This window comes from Pocillopora damicornis, chromosome 13 (assembly GCF_964200805.1).
Source record: "Pocillopora damicornis chromosome 13, jaPocDami1.2, whole genome shotgun sequence".
NCBI lineage: Eukaryota > Metazoa > Cnidaria > Anthozoa > Scleractinia > Pocilloporidae > Pocillopora > Pocillopora damicornis.
Window position 1 is genome coordinate 20729341 of NC_142682.1, and position 16754 is coordinate 20746094.

The 16754-nt window shown below is 36.8% G+C and overlaps 1 protein-coding gene across 4 annotated transcripts; it reads left to right on the top strand.

Moving 5' to 3' along the window:
* Nucleotides 1-1281: 1281 nt before the first annotated feature.
* Nucleotides 1282-16411, top strand: LOC113686679 (beta-1 adrenergic receptor). 4 transcript variants are annotated; one of them, XM_089191619.1, is made up of 3 exons: nucleotides 1282-1534; nucleotides 14068-15358; nucleotides 15600-16411. In XM_089191619.1, exon 2 carries the CDS (start codon nucleotides 14147-14149, stop codon nucleotides 15176-15178), a length of 1032 nt encoding a protein of 343 aa, XP_089047745.1. In that variant the 5' UTR covers nucleotides 1282-1534; nucleotides 14068-14146; the 3' UTR covers nucleotides 15179-15358; nucleotides 15600-16411. The 4 variants fall into 4 exon arrangements, with proteins under 4 accessions (XP_089047745.1, XP_089047746.1, XP_089047744.1 ...); XM_089191620.1 differs by lacking the exon at nucleotides 1282-1534 and adding an exon at nucleotides 7245-7493; XM_089191618.1 differs by lacking the exon at nucleotides 1282-1534 and adding an exon at nucleotides 7245-7398.
* The last annotated feature ends 343 nt before the right edge of the window (nucleotides 16412-16754 follow it).

Consider the following 16754-nt stretch of genomic DNA (forward strand, 5'->3'; position numbering starts at 1 on the left):
ACCTCCGAAGTTGTGACGAAAAGTGGTGTGGTAATCAAACATTTTAACACCTGTCCGTTATTCAAGTTAGCGGCCTTTTTTTAATTCTTTTCCGTACTTTGAGAATAAAATTGCTCGATCGATAGCCTTTTGTGCGATGAATGATTTCTAACGAAATGAAATTAAACGTACCATTTCCCTAAAAATAAAGGTTCGATCGGTAATTTACCCCCAGCTGATGTTATTATGTCAAATTCCCGCCGGATTTTTAGGGATACCTCACATTTCTGATAACCTTTATTTCATGGGACGTCATTTTAATTCCTCCATGCACAAGAGTATGGTATTTTTTAGTATGATATTTCTTCCATTTGCTGGAAAACTCGTCCTGAGTTTTTGAATGATATTAATAAAAGGGGAAGTGGAGTTTATTGAAAGAAGCAAAAGGATGCAATTATGGAACTGATAAAAAATTCTTCATTCAGTTTTTTCAATCACCGACGCAAAAATAAATAAATAAGGTCTTATCGCTAAAAAACAAAAGATTATTAAAAATTAATTGAATCGAGCCTGAACCCTCAAAAGGCAGTTGTTTTGTTAAAATGCAGGTGTTGGACATGAGATTGCACTCCACAACTAATGATATTCTGCTGGTCACAATAAATTGTTATTTTCCTTAGTTTAATTTAAGGTGAGAAAATATGACCAATCAGGACAACATGAAATAATAACTAAAATGTCAGTCACATCGGATGCAGGCTAATAAAAATAAAGTGATCAATGCAAATGCATGTTGGTATACTTGTTTGTCAGGTAAAATTAGTTCCTAACTATCGAGAGGAAAACACTTCGCAGAAATTATCTCGGTTTAATCGCACCATCCATTTTTATTTCCACTTCAAGTGACCAACCACCAGTGTAGGTAACTATCTAAGTTCAGTGTAATATAAAATTTAAAAAATCATCACTGCTTCACTGCTTCACGGGCAAAATTCAATCAAAATATTGATGTTTTATTGTGAAGAAAACAATAAAAATTTCCAACGTTACTTATTGGTAGAGCCAAAGAAACATTGTTAGTACTAGGTCAATGCTTTAATGAATCAAATTACATAGTGTCTTAATAAAAATTCGACAACTGCGTTGAGGGAAAGAAATGGAAACAACTTGTCACATCGCATTCACGTTTTATTTATCCACTTTTCTGACTGGTTTCCCAAGTTTCTGAATTTTCATTTCGCCTTTCAAGACATTTCCGACATTTCATTTCATATAATTACTGAGGCTGTGAATTAATTTATCAAACCAAACATCTTTCGTTTACAAAACTGATGAAAGAGCTCCAGGGTTTGGGAAAACTGTCATATGTGATTGAAAGGCAATCTCGGCGGACGGAAATCAAATAAAAACAGGCAAAGAGTATGGACGTTGAGTAGAGAGCATAAATTCTCTTGACAAAAAACTAACCTGGCCAGCAACGAAAATCTGAATTGAGACTAATTGGAGTGAAGGACACTCATTGAAGAGCATTCAATCACAGGGAATTTTGACGAAGGTAAGACTGAGCTCTTGTTTTAAGATTACTGTCATTCAAGTACAGTGTCTGGTCCACTATTTTAGCTATGGGAAAGGTACGAAAACTCAAGGAGGTTTCAAACATCGGACTGAGGGTACTTGAAATACGTAAACTTTGTACAGGATGGATTCCAAGTTTTAAACGGAATTCGTTTCGAGTCTGTTTGTTGAGCAGTCTAAGTTTCCTTGACGTTGAGATTTAAAACCAAACTCATTACGTGCCCACCATAAACTGTTTTCAATCTTTTTCGATCTTCGCTAGATGTGTAACGGACTCGAAAATTCCCCAGCAGGTTTTGAGCGCAATTAACTCGGCCAGTTTTCTAGTTCGTCAAAAATCAAATATCAAGCAGCCATTTAGTTCGTTATTCACCTCATGTGAGGTAATTTCTATATATAGGTAACCGGTCAAGTCAAGAAACGAGTACATACCAAACGAACAACGCTTCATTTTTTTGTTTGAAACGGAGAACGCTTCCCCCTTTGTTGTTAGAAACGAACCACGCTATTAGAATCGTTACTCAAATATATTCATGGTATTGTTAAAAACCAAGAAAAAGTTTCTCAAGCTTACGAAACGTCCGTGAGTAAGAAACGATCACATACCAAACGAACAATGCTGTATTCTGTAATTGGAAACGAACAACGTTTCCCTTTGTTGTTAGGAACGAACAACGCTTTAAGAATCTTCATGGTGTTGTCGGAAACAAAGAGCGCTTTAGTGATGAAAAATTTCTCAATGTTATTGCCTATTAATAGTCTAAAATTCTGATCTTTTTAGTATTTGCTTCTTTAGGCGACTTGACTTTTTTTTCGGGCGACATAACTAAAATTTCGGACAACATAACTCAGGTTTCGGGCGACATGACTTCGGGCGAGATGACTCTGGGCTACTTGACTGTAAACCCTATATATATAGACACACTAGTTTCATCTCAAGGCTAAGCTTGTATATACCCAAGAGAACCGAGAAATAATTGATTTAAATATTCTATTCCAGAGGTCTTTGTTGCTGATCAGTTAGAAGTTACATTTTCCCTTACATTTTCGTAATTCGTAAAGGGAATAATTTTTAAGGAAAAAGTTCAAGAGTTGGATGGTAATTGTAAAAGTGTAATGTCCCTAACAAGACTACTTGTTTAAGTATAGTGAGTAAAACTGATCATTTTAAATCGTGTACATGATTTTTATCATATTCTTTCGTAAACAGTCAGTTGACACCCGTCTTTTCTTTTCAATTTGCATACGTCGCTATCGGCAAAATTCAGCTCTCTAACGATATTGAACTTCAGGTAAAATTTAAAATGATTCGGCTGGAAAAAAAAAAACTGGAAAGAGATCCACATTAAGATCGTCATTGAAGAAAGGCCGGGAAACTGCAACTTTTTAATAGTTTTTCATTTCCAGCTTATTTTCCATTATACTAAGGACTGACAAAAACGGAGACATTTCTCAAAGGAAAATATAATGTACTGTCCGTGGTGTATGCCTAATTGATCACTCCCCCGATGAGACTGTTTTCAGAGCCGATACAAACAAATTAGAAACACATATTGTAAATAAACATAGCGTTTAAAAATCCTAACTGACATGAGGCAGACTAGTTGGCTATATACAAAGTGCAGCCAAAAAGTTGAAATCGGTGCAAACGGGATTACAAGCCCAGAGCCTCAACCACTCGACCACATTGCCCCCAATAATATCAAAGAAAACGTCTCCATAAGATACAAGATTAAGAATAAAATTCAATTCACCCATTCCTACATTGCCAATAGATGTCAGATCAGCCTTTTCAAGGGAGAAATAATAAGTTACCATTTCATTAACCTGCCAGAAAAACAAAGGATGCTCGAAAATTTTAAGGAAGAAATGAAAGTGAAACTGTTCAGATTTACTGACGTTTCCAACAAAGTTTAGCTTTTACTCCTCATTATTTGTGGATTTTTAATCTGCATTCTTTCCTAACACCTAACATATTACTTATTGAAAATTTGAAGGATAACCAAAAAAAGGGGAACGGCTGGTTTGGCCCGGCTAAGTTTATTAAGAACGTTTGTAAAGGAAAAGTAACTGATATGAATAATTAATGAAAGGTTTAAATGATACCTGATATTTTGTTTTTTTTCCAAGAATTGTTTTGTTGTTTGATCAATGATTCCTACGTTCGGTTCAGTTTCAGCTTCACATATTAGCCATAATTGACAATCTGCCCAGTTTTACCTCTACTGTAGTTAGGTTCGTGTTCAGAATAACTCCTTTTATCAGAAAGGAAACAATAAAGAGGACCAAATCGGTTGCTTTAAACGAGAAAAAGGTGAGGAAAACTTCATACGCACACGACCCCCGTAAAGTCATGACGGGGGCATTCTCAGTGCTCTTGTTTTAACCAAACATGATCTTTGACGAACATAGGTTTGAGATCATTTCTAATCTCATTCATATCAAACTGAAGTAAAAGATTTGTTTTTCCAAATTTTTTTGACTCGGTATAACTTGCCTGAATGTAATGTAACGCAGTATTTCGTAATTAGTGTTAGTGAGTAGCGTAAGCGTTAGTGTAATTAACTTTGTATTTGTTTGTATTACTCTAGTATTTGTGCTTTAAGTGAAAATTAAAAAAAATGTTAAAAAAAAAAATAAAAAAAAAATAACTTGCCTGCGAATGAAGTTTTCATTACGTGCAACCCGGCACTTGGAGTACTTCTTTAGACAATCGACGGAGATTATAGTTAAAAGGTTTGCTAATGGTTTGAGGTGTTTTTCAATTTCTGAAACCTGAATTTACATCATGAGCCGGATAGAAGTTTTCCACAATTACTACAGTTATAGCTACATGAGCATGTTTATGACCCTTTTGAATTAATTGCTATGCAAACATATTATTGACTTTTGAAAATGTTATCGATTTTAATACCAATGTCCGCAGTTTTTCTCATAACATTGCTTTTGTTTTTTGAATTTGAATTTTCATCCCTTGAAGGTGTTTTTTTTGGAGAGGGGGTTTATTTCAACCGGCGACAATAGCTTCGCTTGCTGACATTAATGTTAAAGCGTGGGAGTTGTTTTCAAATTGAAAGGTTGAAATTCTGTCGTCCGTAAAAACTAGAGGAAATATATCTGTTTATTATTTTAAATGCGTGGCGTAAAATGCTTTTTGGAATCATTGTCTTTGAGTGATAATTAGACAGCTCAACGATCGAGAAGATCTACCAAGCAAGTTTTTATAGTCATCATGCACAGAAGCGATTCTTTCTAATGAAATACAAAATATATTTTCCCCATATCAGCTCTTGAATGCCTAAACTATGGACGGCAAATCACTCCTAAATATGTCTCTTTTGGAATTTATTACTAAATATTGTACTTGGGTGGGTTCAGTCAATAACAGAAGCAAGACTGGCGGCTTTGAAACCTTGCTTCCTAAATGCCCTCTTAAAGGTGAAGGTAAGGGTGGGGGTGGGGTGGGGGTCAAGGGTGGGGTTGGGGGTGGGGGTTAAGGGTGGGCGTGGGGGTGGGGGTGTGGGTTGGGGTCATTAGGAAAGTAGGGACGAACGTTGATAGCATCAAAAAGGATCAGTCTTGATGTTTTTGGCATCATGTATGAAACATATAAATGAGTCCAGTAAATTGGAGGGGGTTTAGTTCTATTTGATGGTATTTTATCTTTTGAATTTGCTATTCCACCCTGGACAAGCACGCACCTGTATCAGCGTGGGAATTATTTTGCTAATACCAGACAACTATCTTAAGAACAAAGTTTTGGACGCCAGTGAATAAGAATGACCCTTAACGATACTCGTTCATTCCGTTGTCAATTTCCTTGATGAAGGTCTCTTCTTAAAAAGAATTCGTGGCACAAACAACATTTGATGATCGTTAAAGAGGGCGTTTTTATGGCACGAAATCTTTCCGGGCCCAACAGGACGCCTGTTGGTCGGTTCACATATGTGATTTAATTAGTAGGTTTCACTTAGGAGCCAACTCGCAGGTTGTTTAATCCATTTTTAGTACGCTCCCCCCGAGGGGATTACAACTGTTTTCATTCCTTTGTGTGGTAGAGAGATGAATATTTTATTTCTTGATATTACCAAATTCTGGGAAACCTTTGAACCTTTTAACAGATATTTTTGATAATCAAGACAGATAAACTGCACAAAGCGCACGGTCGCAAATAAAAGATAAGTTTGTTGCGTAACATAAGGAGTCAAAATCTTTCAAGTAGTTTTCTTTTTTAGCAGTTACTTGGTAACATGATGGACAAGGGCCTTGGAGAATTATCTCGCCATGAACAAAACTGCCGAAATTAAATCCACTGCGCATTTCTGACATGTTTGAGTTATGGTGTAACGTGGTTGTTAACCCAAAAAGTGATCGACACCGAAATCGAAACTGGACCGAGATCGTATTCACGTGGCATATTCTGTTATTTGTTTTTCCCACGCTTGCTCAAAACAAGAACATCTTCCGCCATCCTACAACATGGCTTACAACTGATTTGCATCTCCCACACACTCTTGTCGTTGTATTGCAGTCGCATATAGGACATTAATTTAAGATTCTAAATCTTTTTTCATTTAGATTGCTTGCTCTAACTAAGAAAAAAATACCGCCTTGTATGTATCCGTGTTTGTATTCAAATTCGATCACCATGGTCAACTTTGAGCACATAAATCTCAAATAAGATTTTATGGTAGATTCACAACTCGACAGAAGAAGGATTCAGTGCTCTGCAGAAGCCACCATTTTGAGGTTATTTTGTTCGTCCGCCGTGTAAGAAACTTTCCTTCTTAAAAAATTTAAAGCCGGTTAGTTAACTTTGCAATTTCTTGCTCCGCTGGTAAATATTGATATTTTCTTTGCTACGCGATTTTTTTTTTGTTCTTAGGACCTGAACACATTGATTTTGTGACTGACTTAAAACTTTGCTTCGTTAGTGATTTTTTGCGATCACATCGTCTAGAAGGTAGTTTTAAAGTTTTATGTCAATTTATTTTTATTTTTTATTTTCATAAATACGTTATTAGAAAAGAAATCGTTAAAGACAGATCCCAACCGCAGAATCTGATTACTAAGCATAACTTTACCACCGGCAGTGGCATTGTATGACCTCAAGATTTCTTTGCGATAACCTGACCAGTTTGAATCAATATTTTCTCACTGACTCTCCTCAGTACTAACTAAGGAAAGTCGTATTTTGAATTTAAAGTATGGGGGGGAGGAAATGATATGGCTTGTTTTATGGCTGAAAAGTAAGAGCGTAAGCAATGTAGGAATACAGCAATGCAGAATGCTGTTCCCCCTCCCTCCTCCTCCAATCCCCTCCACCATCCCAACCCACTCATATTCCCAGCTGAAAAGGGAAAATCTCCATAAAGTTATAGACAGGGTGTTGTAAAAGTGAATAGCCGCGACAAAACCGATTCTAAAGTAACAGACCCTCTGTTCCAATCAGACACAGGAAACAAAGAGTAGATTCACATTCCAAATCTCCGGAGACAAATATCTCATTCCATAAAATATTGTTTTCATTTGGCTTCCGGAAAGGTTTTTCAGGAAGTTTAAGGAAGCTTTCAGTCTTTAAATATAGTTATGACATTAACTAGGGTTTATTGCTTTAACTTCGATCAAACTGAGAGACCGCCCTCATTGCCCATGCGTACAAAGAGTAATGACGTACTTAATGTCTGTAGCCATCATACCAGCCATCAAAACATCAAGCAGCCGATCGATATCTATAACAGAGTTCCGCGCAATACAGGTCACCCACAGATCGAACAACACTTGGTGTAGGTGAAAGATCATACCCAGAGTAGAGAGCGGCAGTGAGAGAAACCTTTCATGTTGGTGAGTTTTTTAGAATATTCTCACCAACCTCGCTAATGTTTCATTCCTTTATTTCATTATTATTACCAATTGTCAAGGGCAATATTCTAGAAAAGGTGAGTAATATGTGACCTGCATTTTTGATCGCGAAACAAAAATTGTGGTTATTCCCGAGAAAAGGTTACAGAAACATAATTTTAAAATTGAATAATACGACACTGCAGTAAGCTTTCTTGTTCTTGCTCAGTAAACTGCGTACAGAAATCTTCATCCGCCTTCAAGAGTTCACTTTCGGCTATTTTTCAGCCGGAAAAGTAAGGAAGATAGTTATGTCCTTATACTAAATGATATATCATAATACTTTTCACTATGAAATTATGTTTCGTCTCAAAGTTTCGACAAAAACCCAAACCTTTGAGTCATCTTTGGTAGTTTCGACGTAAACCGGATAATTTTGATCAATACTCATTCAAAACCATTGTATTTCGGAAAAATTACCTTTTTTTCTCAAAAATTTACCGTTTCAGATTTTTATCATTAGTTTGCTGATCTATTGTTTTGTGCGGTTTTCATCAATTTTTAAGAAACGAGAAAAGGAACTCAATCAAAAGATTATACAACAGCACAATATTGTCAACCAGTAATACAATGTTTGGAATATTTTATCAGTCTGTAGTATTATATTCCCGGAATGTAATATTTACCCGACGGCAGATGCAATATGAGAGAGCGTTTCGACAACTAACAGGCTAAAATCACGGATGGGGAAATATTTGACATAGCGAACCCATTTTATAATAATAATTTGATCACGTATTTCTGGGTATTGACACAGAACTGATAAAAGTGAGAGAGATCGGAGCTGTTGTAGATAAATTAAAAAATTAGTGTTATTCCGTTTATGGTGATAAAATTGACCTAAACCTTATTTGGCATGTTTAATCAAATCTATCATGATAAGCTGAGACTTTCATTTCTGTTTTCCAAGAAAATATTTCATTCTAGGGAATATGAAACACTCTGCCGACTTGATTAAAATAAATCGGAACTCTTCGTGCATTCTGAAGGCGGGTTTCTCTTCTTAATCTAATTAGGAATATGAATTGTAAGCAGACACCTTCACGCATTAATGTTGATGGCTGTATGCATAATTTTTATACTGACATCTTGGTTAGCAACCTGTGCAAATACCTCAGAGAAAAACCAGACATCTGACTCATCAGAAGGGTAAACAAAACACCCTTTTTCGCAACAGATAACAGGTCTTTTATTGATGAATACTCTTTATTTCAGTTTGTAAACTTAAACAGCCGTCACTTTTCATGAAAATGATTTAAGCAAAGCTTCTCTTCTCTCTCCATCTCTCTGACTTATCCGATCAATAATTTAAGGCGAACAAAAAAATTCATCATAAGTGCATCGTACAAGTTCTTTTTAAAATGTTTTATAGTTCATCATTGCCCGAGTCAGACGTAACGCAATCGCTTTTTTAGACCACCTGCTATTCAATAACTAATGCAGTTAAATGCCTTTCAAAAAAATGGCAAATTTCTATTATTCTTAAGTGTTTCCAAAAATAGAATAAGTTCTTCCTTTTGCAATCCTTTCCTTTGTCAACCGAAGCTCGAAATTGTTCGATGAGTAACTCACGAATTAAATCGGAGATAAGTAATGCCATAAGAAATTGATAAAAGCTGCTTTTTAAACATAAACTGGTCGTTATGAACACAACACCGATGGATGATTGATAAGTACTTCGATTGACCATTGCATTCAAATACTTTCAATTTACTCCTGCTCCATTTCCTTCATACAACGAACTATTGCAAAAGGACTAACGCATTTATTTTATTTGTTATTCATCTAAAAACTGATACAAGTAATGAAACTGAGTCTTTTCTTTTTGCCTGAGTTTTGAGTGCATGATATAGTTTCATCTTTGGCGATTAGTTATCGACTTTGTCTGCGGTTATTGCACAACAACCCATTTAGATTTAGCGACTGCATTTTAATGATATCTCAAGTAACATTATGTTTCCTCGGGCGAATGAGAACTTTAAAAAAAACCAGAATGGACAAGATATTTACCATAAAGTATATCTGACAGGGATACATAAAGAACCTTCCTTCGGTAGGGCGAGGAGATGTTCTTTTATCCCAGAATTTCATTAAAGCACTGAGGACGATATTTTATCGATGGGAAAGGCGAGGAAAAAGGATTTAAAGGCGGTTACAGTATTACTTTAGAATACACTGGCATTAACCCAGTAAAAGTTACCAGTTGCTTGCTTCATAGGGACCCCATAAATCTTATTTCTATTATGAATGAAACACCGAATTTATGAAACATTGCATTTACCTAAGTGGCGATATTTAGATAAAAATCGTACAAGCCAGCCTTATTCAGAGTCAAATAAATTTACCGTCAATAATTTACGAGAACTGTGCGTGACAATATCACCACATATTTTTTTTGATTACTAATAAGCTACAGCCGCAAATGTAAATAAAAAAGGCTTTTTGTCTTAAATATTCAGACACAGTTTGACAACAGAACTTTCTGTCATTTCCACTTTCTTTGCATGTAAAGCAATTAGGCTCTGCTATTATAAACAAAACATGGGCTACTTTAACTCAAAAAACTCATCGCACGATTCTCTTAAATTGCTTTAAAGTTTTCCATAAGAAATTGATTAAAGCTGCTCTTTTAACACAAACTGGTCGTTATGAAAGCAACGCTGATGGATTTAACGTAATGAGGCACTGCTTTTAAAAGCAAAACATCAGCTTCTTAAAACTAAAAAAAAAAAATCCGCGCACAATTGTCTTGAATTGCATTTAAGTTTTCGATGTTGGCGTGAATATCACTCCGGTTTTAAATTATGCTGGGTCGAAAACTTGTCTTAAAAGGACAGCTGATATGGTAATCAAGTATAAATAATGATGGAATATTTCCTTGGGCGCGACGAGTGTCCATAAGTGACAAGAAACATCCTGCATATATATTAGCTGTTTTAAATTGGAGTTCATGGGGGACGAAAACAATAAGGCTCTTGGCAAAAATGTCGAGGTAATGAAGTTTGGTGACGAAACTAGCACCAATTGGTTCGAAGCGATTTAGAGATAAACAACTTTAACGAAGCCACACCGATTCAATTGTCGTTTTTACCCGAAAAAGCTTTAAGTGTAGATGCGGCCACACACTTGATATCAAATATAAATGATTTGTGTAAACTTATATGACAGCGCAATTGGACAGGAAAGTACTCCATAATGTTACTGATATGAGCTGGTCCAACTTAGCTTTTGGTCTTTAAGACTCATTTAATCATCCGCCATCAGTGCAGCTTAGAGTGGGAAGAGAGAGCCCTCAGACAACATTTAAACAAAGAGTAATCGAGTCTTTAAACAAAGGTAAAATTTTGTCTTACTTAGTATTATAAACATTTTTTTACCCGCTGTAAAGCACATCCAACTGCTTCAGTAAAACTAATGTGATGTTACCTCGTATAGAAGCTAAGGCAAAAGGAATTGGATAAGCCTTTCATTTTACATTTATTTTTTATTCCCAACTAATCAAAGGGAAACCTTCTCTTGTGAATGAGTGGATGAGATTAATATATCATTGACCATTCATTTTGCCGTGATTTTTTTCGCCTCTTCCAAATTCAAATTAATATCTTCAGGTAGGGTTTGGTGCGTGGCTGAGCCAAATCAAGCGTGATTAAAAATGTTTGCGAGGGAGGAGGAGTAAACTAAAGTAGTGCTCTATGTTTTTGACCAGCAGACAAGGCTAATTTGAGTTCAAGGAAGCCCCCTTTTTTTTTTTAAAGACTCGAACATAGCACGATGTCCACAACAAATGCTACGCATGCTCGCTAAAATTTCCGCGATAACAAGAGTTACCTTCACCTTAAAAGCTGTTTTAAAAACAAACATAAAAGCTTTCTTGATTGTCCTCTGCGGGCAAATAGACCACTTTGTGTTATTTTTTAGATTACGTCAAGTGTCTCCAATAGTTATTCGTATTTTTGTCCCATATCAGCCTAAGGAAAAAGATAGTTAGATTAGAGGGAAAGCTATTCCTTAAGCAAGATGATTTGCATGAACTGACATCTCACCAGCAGTGGGTATCTGCAGTCTGAGTTGCAAAATATGGTCATTAAAAACAAACTAAGCGGCCATGATATTATTACTGACGCTATTCTGCTCCATTATTCAATTACTGCTAAAATGTTTGCAGGAAAGTTACCTTCGGGTTACAGACAGAAAAACTAAAAAAACAACAACGCTGCCTGAAAATATTCCAGCTATCAATTACTTACCCGCTTGTGCTACTTGTTCATTTCTGCGACCAGCTTTCCGAGTCGCCTCACAGCTTGAATCACAAGCGCAAAATCTGTTGCTTTTCGGAAGAAAATCAAGCAGCCTTGAAATAAATGGAACGTACAAAGTAGGTGGAATTAAATTATTCAACTTTTCAGTATGATATGATTTCTTTGGAGAGAGGCCAAACGTCAGATCTGCCGTTTTTTGAGAACTTAATATTTCTCGTCAATCATCTTACAGATCAACTTTCAGTTGCGAATGGATTTGCTCTAACAAAATTGTTGCTCTAACAAAATTGTTGCTCTAACAAAATTGTTGCTCTAACAAAATTGTTGCTCTAACAAAACTGTTGCTTATAATTCTTTTTTTTCGCGTGAAAAAAGGCACGAAAAATGTGGAAACAATAGATGCCATATTTAGGAACAAAAAAAACATTTGCAAAAAATGCTCTCCTTGGAAAAATTGAGATTGAAATCTCGATCTTAGTGAAGGAAGGAAGGCCGTCACGGAAAGAGTCAATCGCGTAGACAAGTAAGACAGCTGTTTTATGGACGATTTGAAAAGATCAATCAGTGAACATCAACATCGGACATGACTATTACTATCTCTTTTAAAGTTTAGCCTTTAGCTTAGACATACGTGTTTCTCAAATGATGTTGTAATCAAGAAACACTCGAATCCTGAGGCAAATTTGGCGACAAAAATTAACGACAAAAGGTTTCTTTTTTTTTAATTTACGATTATTGATATATCCCGTTTTTAGGATATCATGGTATTATTGCTATCGGCCACAGAAATTGACTGAAATAAGACTTCTCAATGTCTTATTCAGATCGTGTTAAAGACTTCAGCTGGGTGGAGATACTTAGTGCATTTTGATAACTGGTGATCAACTCGAACATTGAAATGAAGACTGAACCGATTTTGTCCAAATGGATAACGAAAAAGTACCGTGAGCTTAAGCTTGATAAAAAAAGTTACGTAATGGCTTCTAGGTGCCATAAAAGCATAAAAACTCCAAGCCAAAACAAGCTAAACACGTTTGTTCACTTAAACATGTCTTTCAAAAGACAGGTGACATTCGAACATGAAATAGTTTCTCAGGTTATCAATTATGTCTAATAATCCTGTAGTAGTAATCGTCTATCGGTGGATGGTCACGGGATCGTCCACGTAACGGTTATCTAGATTCCGTCCGATACGAAAGCTTCTTACGCCCTGCAACTGAGTTTCCAGGACAAAACTACTTTAAGTAATTCAGTGGTAGATTTCATCTTTTTTTGTTTCCTTCTACTCCGGATACTCCGCTTTCATGGCTGAGAAATAAAGATAGGATCCATGTGTAAGTCGGAGAAGTTTTTGCGAAAAGAGGTCTGATTTTATTTGAATAAAGGCGGTGAGTTTCTAAAGGAACTGCATGTGGTGCTGCGTTAAAATCATCATCAGGGCGAATGACGAAGGAGCAATTATCAACTCAGTTTATAGTACTAAATTACCCAGATTTAACTCGATTCTTCTGATAGAGGGGTGAGGTCCTAAGGAAAATTTGGTGCTGCGTCGGTGGGACGGAGAGTATAACAGGATAATTAGGTATTATAAACTGACTTGATAACGGAAATTGGCCTCCGTAAAGAATTTAAAATCTGACGTTTCGAGCGTTTGCCCTTCGAGCGACGTAGAAAGAAAGAACTGACAAGAAAGATATGACAGAAAGAAATGACAAAGTCGCATCCAAACCAGTCGCTAGACACTTTAATCTCCCCAATCATTCTAAGCAGCATATGGCAGTTTGCGGCCTTTCTCTATACCTATAGGCAGTTCCGATAGCTGCAAAAATCTAGAACAAATATTTCTTTCAAATCGGCAATTTTAATCCCCATGGTATGGCTTTTCATTCAACTAATTTATTCTTGTTCTGTCGTCACCATATTCCCACCAATAGCGTTGCTCCATTTTCTGCATATAAACACACACACAACCCACAATTCCTCCGATCACTTTGACGAATAACTCATGCTCAAAACGTCAGCTTTTAAATTCTTCACGGTGGCCAATTTACGTTATCAACTCGGTTGATAACACTTAATTACCCTGTTGATTCGACTTAATTTTTTAGTAAAACGGATCACTCGAATTCATCAAATTGTAAAACTGTCCTGACTGTGAAACAACTAAAAATCCATCCCAAGTTTATTTAGTCCACTTAAGCTTAATAAAAAACATTGTGGTAGTGCTGATTTAATTAAAACTCTTTTACGAGCGCTTTGCAGCTCATTGAATCACAATAATTTCTCTCTTGGGAGATAATTGAATGTTAATCTCATAAATTAATGCAAATACGCTCCGGTTGTTTCCTTTTAGCTTTTTCATCGTGCTGTTGGCCCGCCATTTTCACTCTAAGTTACAGAAGTAAAAGCAGGACTTCGTGTTGCACAGGATAATGCGTGAGGAAAACATAACTAATCTTCCTCATAATGAGTCGAGACAAAGTCAAAACTATTCCCCAAGACACGAAGACTATGAAGATAACTGGTCACCTCGTTTCGTCGCGAAATACGACCTCCCTGGTATGTTCATGGCCTTCGTCATTGTCCTTATCAATTCACTTGTGTTCATCCTTGTAACCAAGAGGCGCTCTCTCAGAACCCCAACGAACTTTTTCCTCATCGGATTAGCAGCCAGTGATCTTCTCAACGGGTTCATCACTTTGCCATTGAGCATTACGTGCAACATTTTTCAAGAGCATGGCCCGTGTTTTGCTTCAGTTTACATCTGGATGTTCACGTCATTTCTGACCCTCTCGCACATTTTAGCGGTGACTGCCGATCGCTTTATAGCGATCATGTGTTCTTTGCGCTATCCGCTTATCATGACCAAGCGACGAAGCTACATCGCTTTAGCCTTCATCTGGCTCAGTTCACTGTTCGTCTCTCTGATGCAGTTATGGTGGCTCAGGCCACAAAGTTATGATCCCCAGGGGGAAGACCAACCGGAAGAGCAAAAAAAGGAGAAAGCTTTTTTCACTGCGTGTGTTGTGTTGTATCTCGTCATGCCAGTTCTTTTCATGGCTGTCACCTATTTAATCATTTTGCGTGAAGTGCGTCGACAAATTCGCCGAGAGTATCAAAACATTCCTGCGGCAGCGGCCTCAATAGAGTCAGAACAGCGACTATGGAGGCAGCGCAATGGCAAAGCCGCTTTTATCTTTCTTGTGATGTTTTTCACCCATGTTGCATGCTGGTTGCCTTTCTTCCTCATAAAATTCCAAGAAATTTTTAATTCTTTTTATCTACCCGTGTGGACCCAGTACTTATTCGGATATCTTCGGTTCGCGTCCTCGATCCTTAACCCTTGTTTGTACATCTTCGGCAAGCACGACTTTCGGAAAGCATGGGAAATGCCTTGCACGTTAAGCCAGGAGAGAAACCGGGCAAAGTCAGAATTGGTCATAATGATGAACAGTCAGGTTTAGGCATCTGGAAATCCCGATTGGAGTAATCAATCTTTCTAATAGCTTGGTTTAGATAGTTAAGTTTGTTTAATCACAGCATATTACCTTTCGTAAAACAATATCTTGATATCATAAAAGATAATACAATAATGAATCACCAGTGAGAATGAGAAAGCTAAATACACTGTACACCAGTGTTAGGTAAGGCTAGTAATTTAGTGTTAACAACTGGGTTGAAAACGTAAATTAGCCACCGTAAAGAGTAAAAAAGCTGACGTTTCGAGCGTTAGCCCTTCGTCAGAGCTCGAAACGTCAGCTTTTTTACTCTTTACGGTGGCTAATTTACGTTTTCAACCCAGTTGTTAACACTAAATTACCTGCTTTACTCTCCCACCGACGCAGCACCACAGTTTCTTTAGAAACTTACCCCTTTATTCATTAGGTAAGGCTAGCCTACCTTTCCTGTCGTGTATTCTGTACCAATCCATGCCAGAGAAGAGGTTAGTTTAGATAGTCAGATACGTTTTGAATAAAAAACATTTCCGATCATGCAGTTGGTGCCGAAATTATCGCATGCTCAGAGTTCGAGAGCAATTGTCAATAATAATTGAATTAGAAACCTGAAAACGAAATCCTTTGCGATAGGTTCTAATGGACAAACTATGATCAATTTGCTCTATCAAATACTTCTTGTACCGGTATAAGAAAGGTACATTTGTAAGCCAAAAAAATTGCATGGGGCCTGTCCGAACAAGAGGCTAAAGATGTTAGAAGATCGTGTCAAAAGTTAACTCCCCATTTGTGATTGAAAATTGTTTTAAAGGTGATGGGTGACTTAGTCCCTAAGTAGAACAGGCCATTAGCTTGGCAGTAAATAAGTTGCGATTATTCCATGTGGAGACTCAAAAATCAGTATCTACCTTCATGTTGCTGGGTTAGATATTTGTACACAATAAAATTGGAAGGGGAGCGAGAGGTTAGAAAGTTTTTATCAGGGAAATATGTCAAAATAAACCACTAATCTCCCAAGACTTGATAACATAACAATGTATAGCCTTCAGTAGGGAAAGTTAGCTTTTTGATCTTCAGAGTAAAAGGATTACATGACATGATGCGCCCCATTCCCTATGGAAGTTACATTCATAAGGGGTGGAAGCCGAATTTGAATTGCAAGTATAAATAATTTGGAGAACGAAACTAAATGTATACCAACAAAGATATTAAATGATGAACTCTGTCACTGCATAAGGAAAACTGTGATTCCTGTGATGATTTTGATTCCTTCTTGTGCGGGTAGGGAACTTGAACCGACAGTTTCATTCCTAAGTTACAGTGCAACTCTTTTTCATTGTAAAAAGCTTCCGTACTTTCATCAATATATATGTAGTTGTTATTTGCGATCCGAATTAAATCAATAACTGAGAGCCTGTCTCATCTTCAAGTTTTTATCATTCTACTCAGTCTAAGCTTTTAAGTAACAAAGATTCCTGACAAGTCCTTTCTGTTTGACCATCAACAATATAACATCTACATACCAGACCCCTCTCCTTTAAGGTGCTTCTTGAAATATGTTAAACATCTCCAGGGTCTCTTTCTT

What these genes read in the sequence shown, in the direction of transcription:
- LOC113686679 (XM_089191619.1), top strand. Translation starts at nt 14,147, where the DNA reads ATGCGTGAGGAAAACATAACTAATCTTCCTCATAATGAGTCGAGACAA.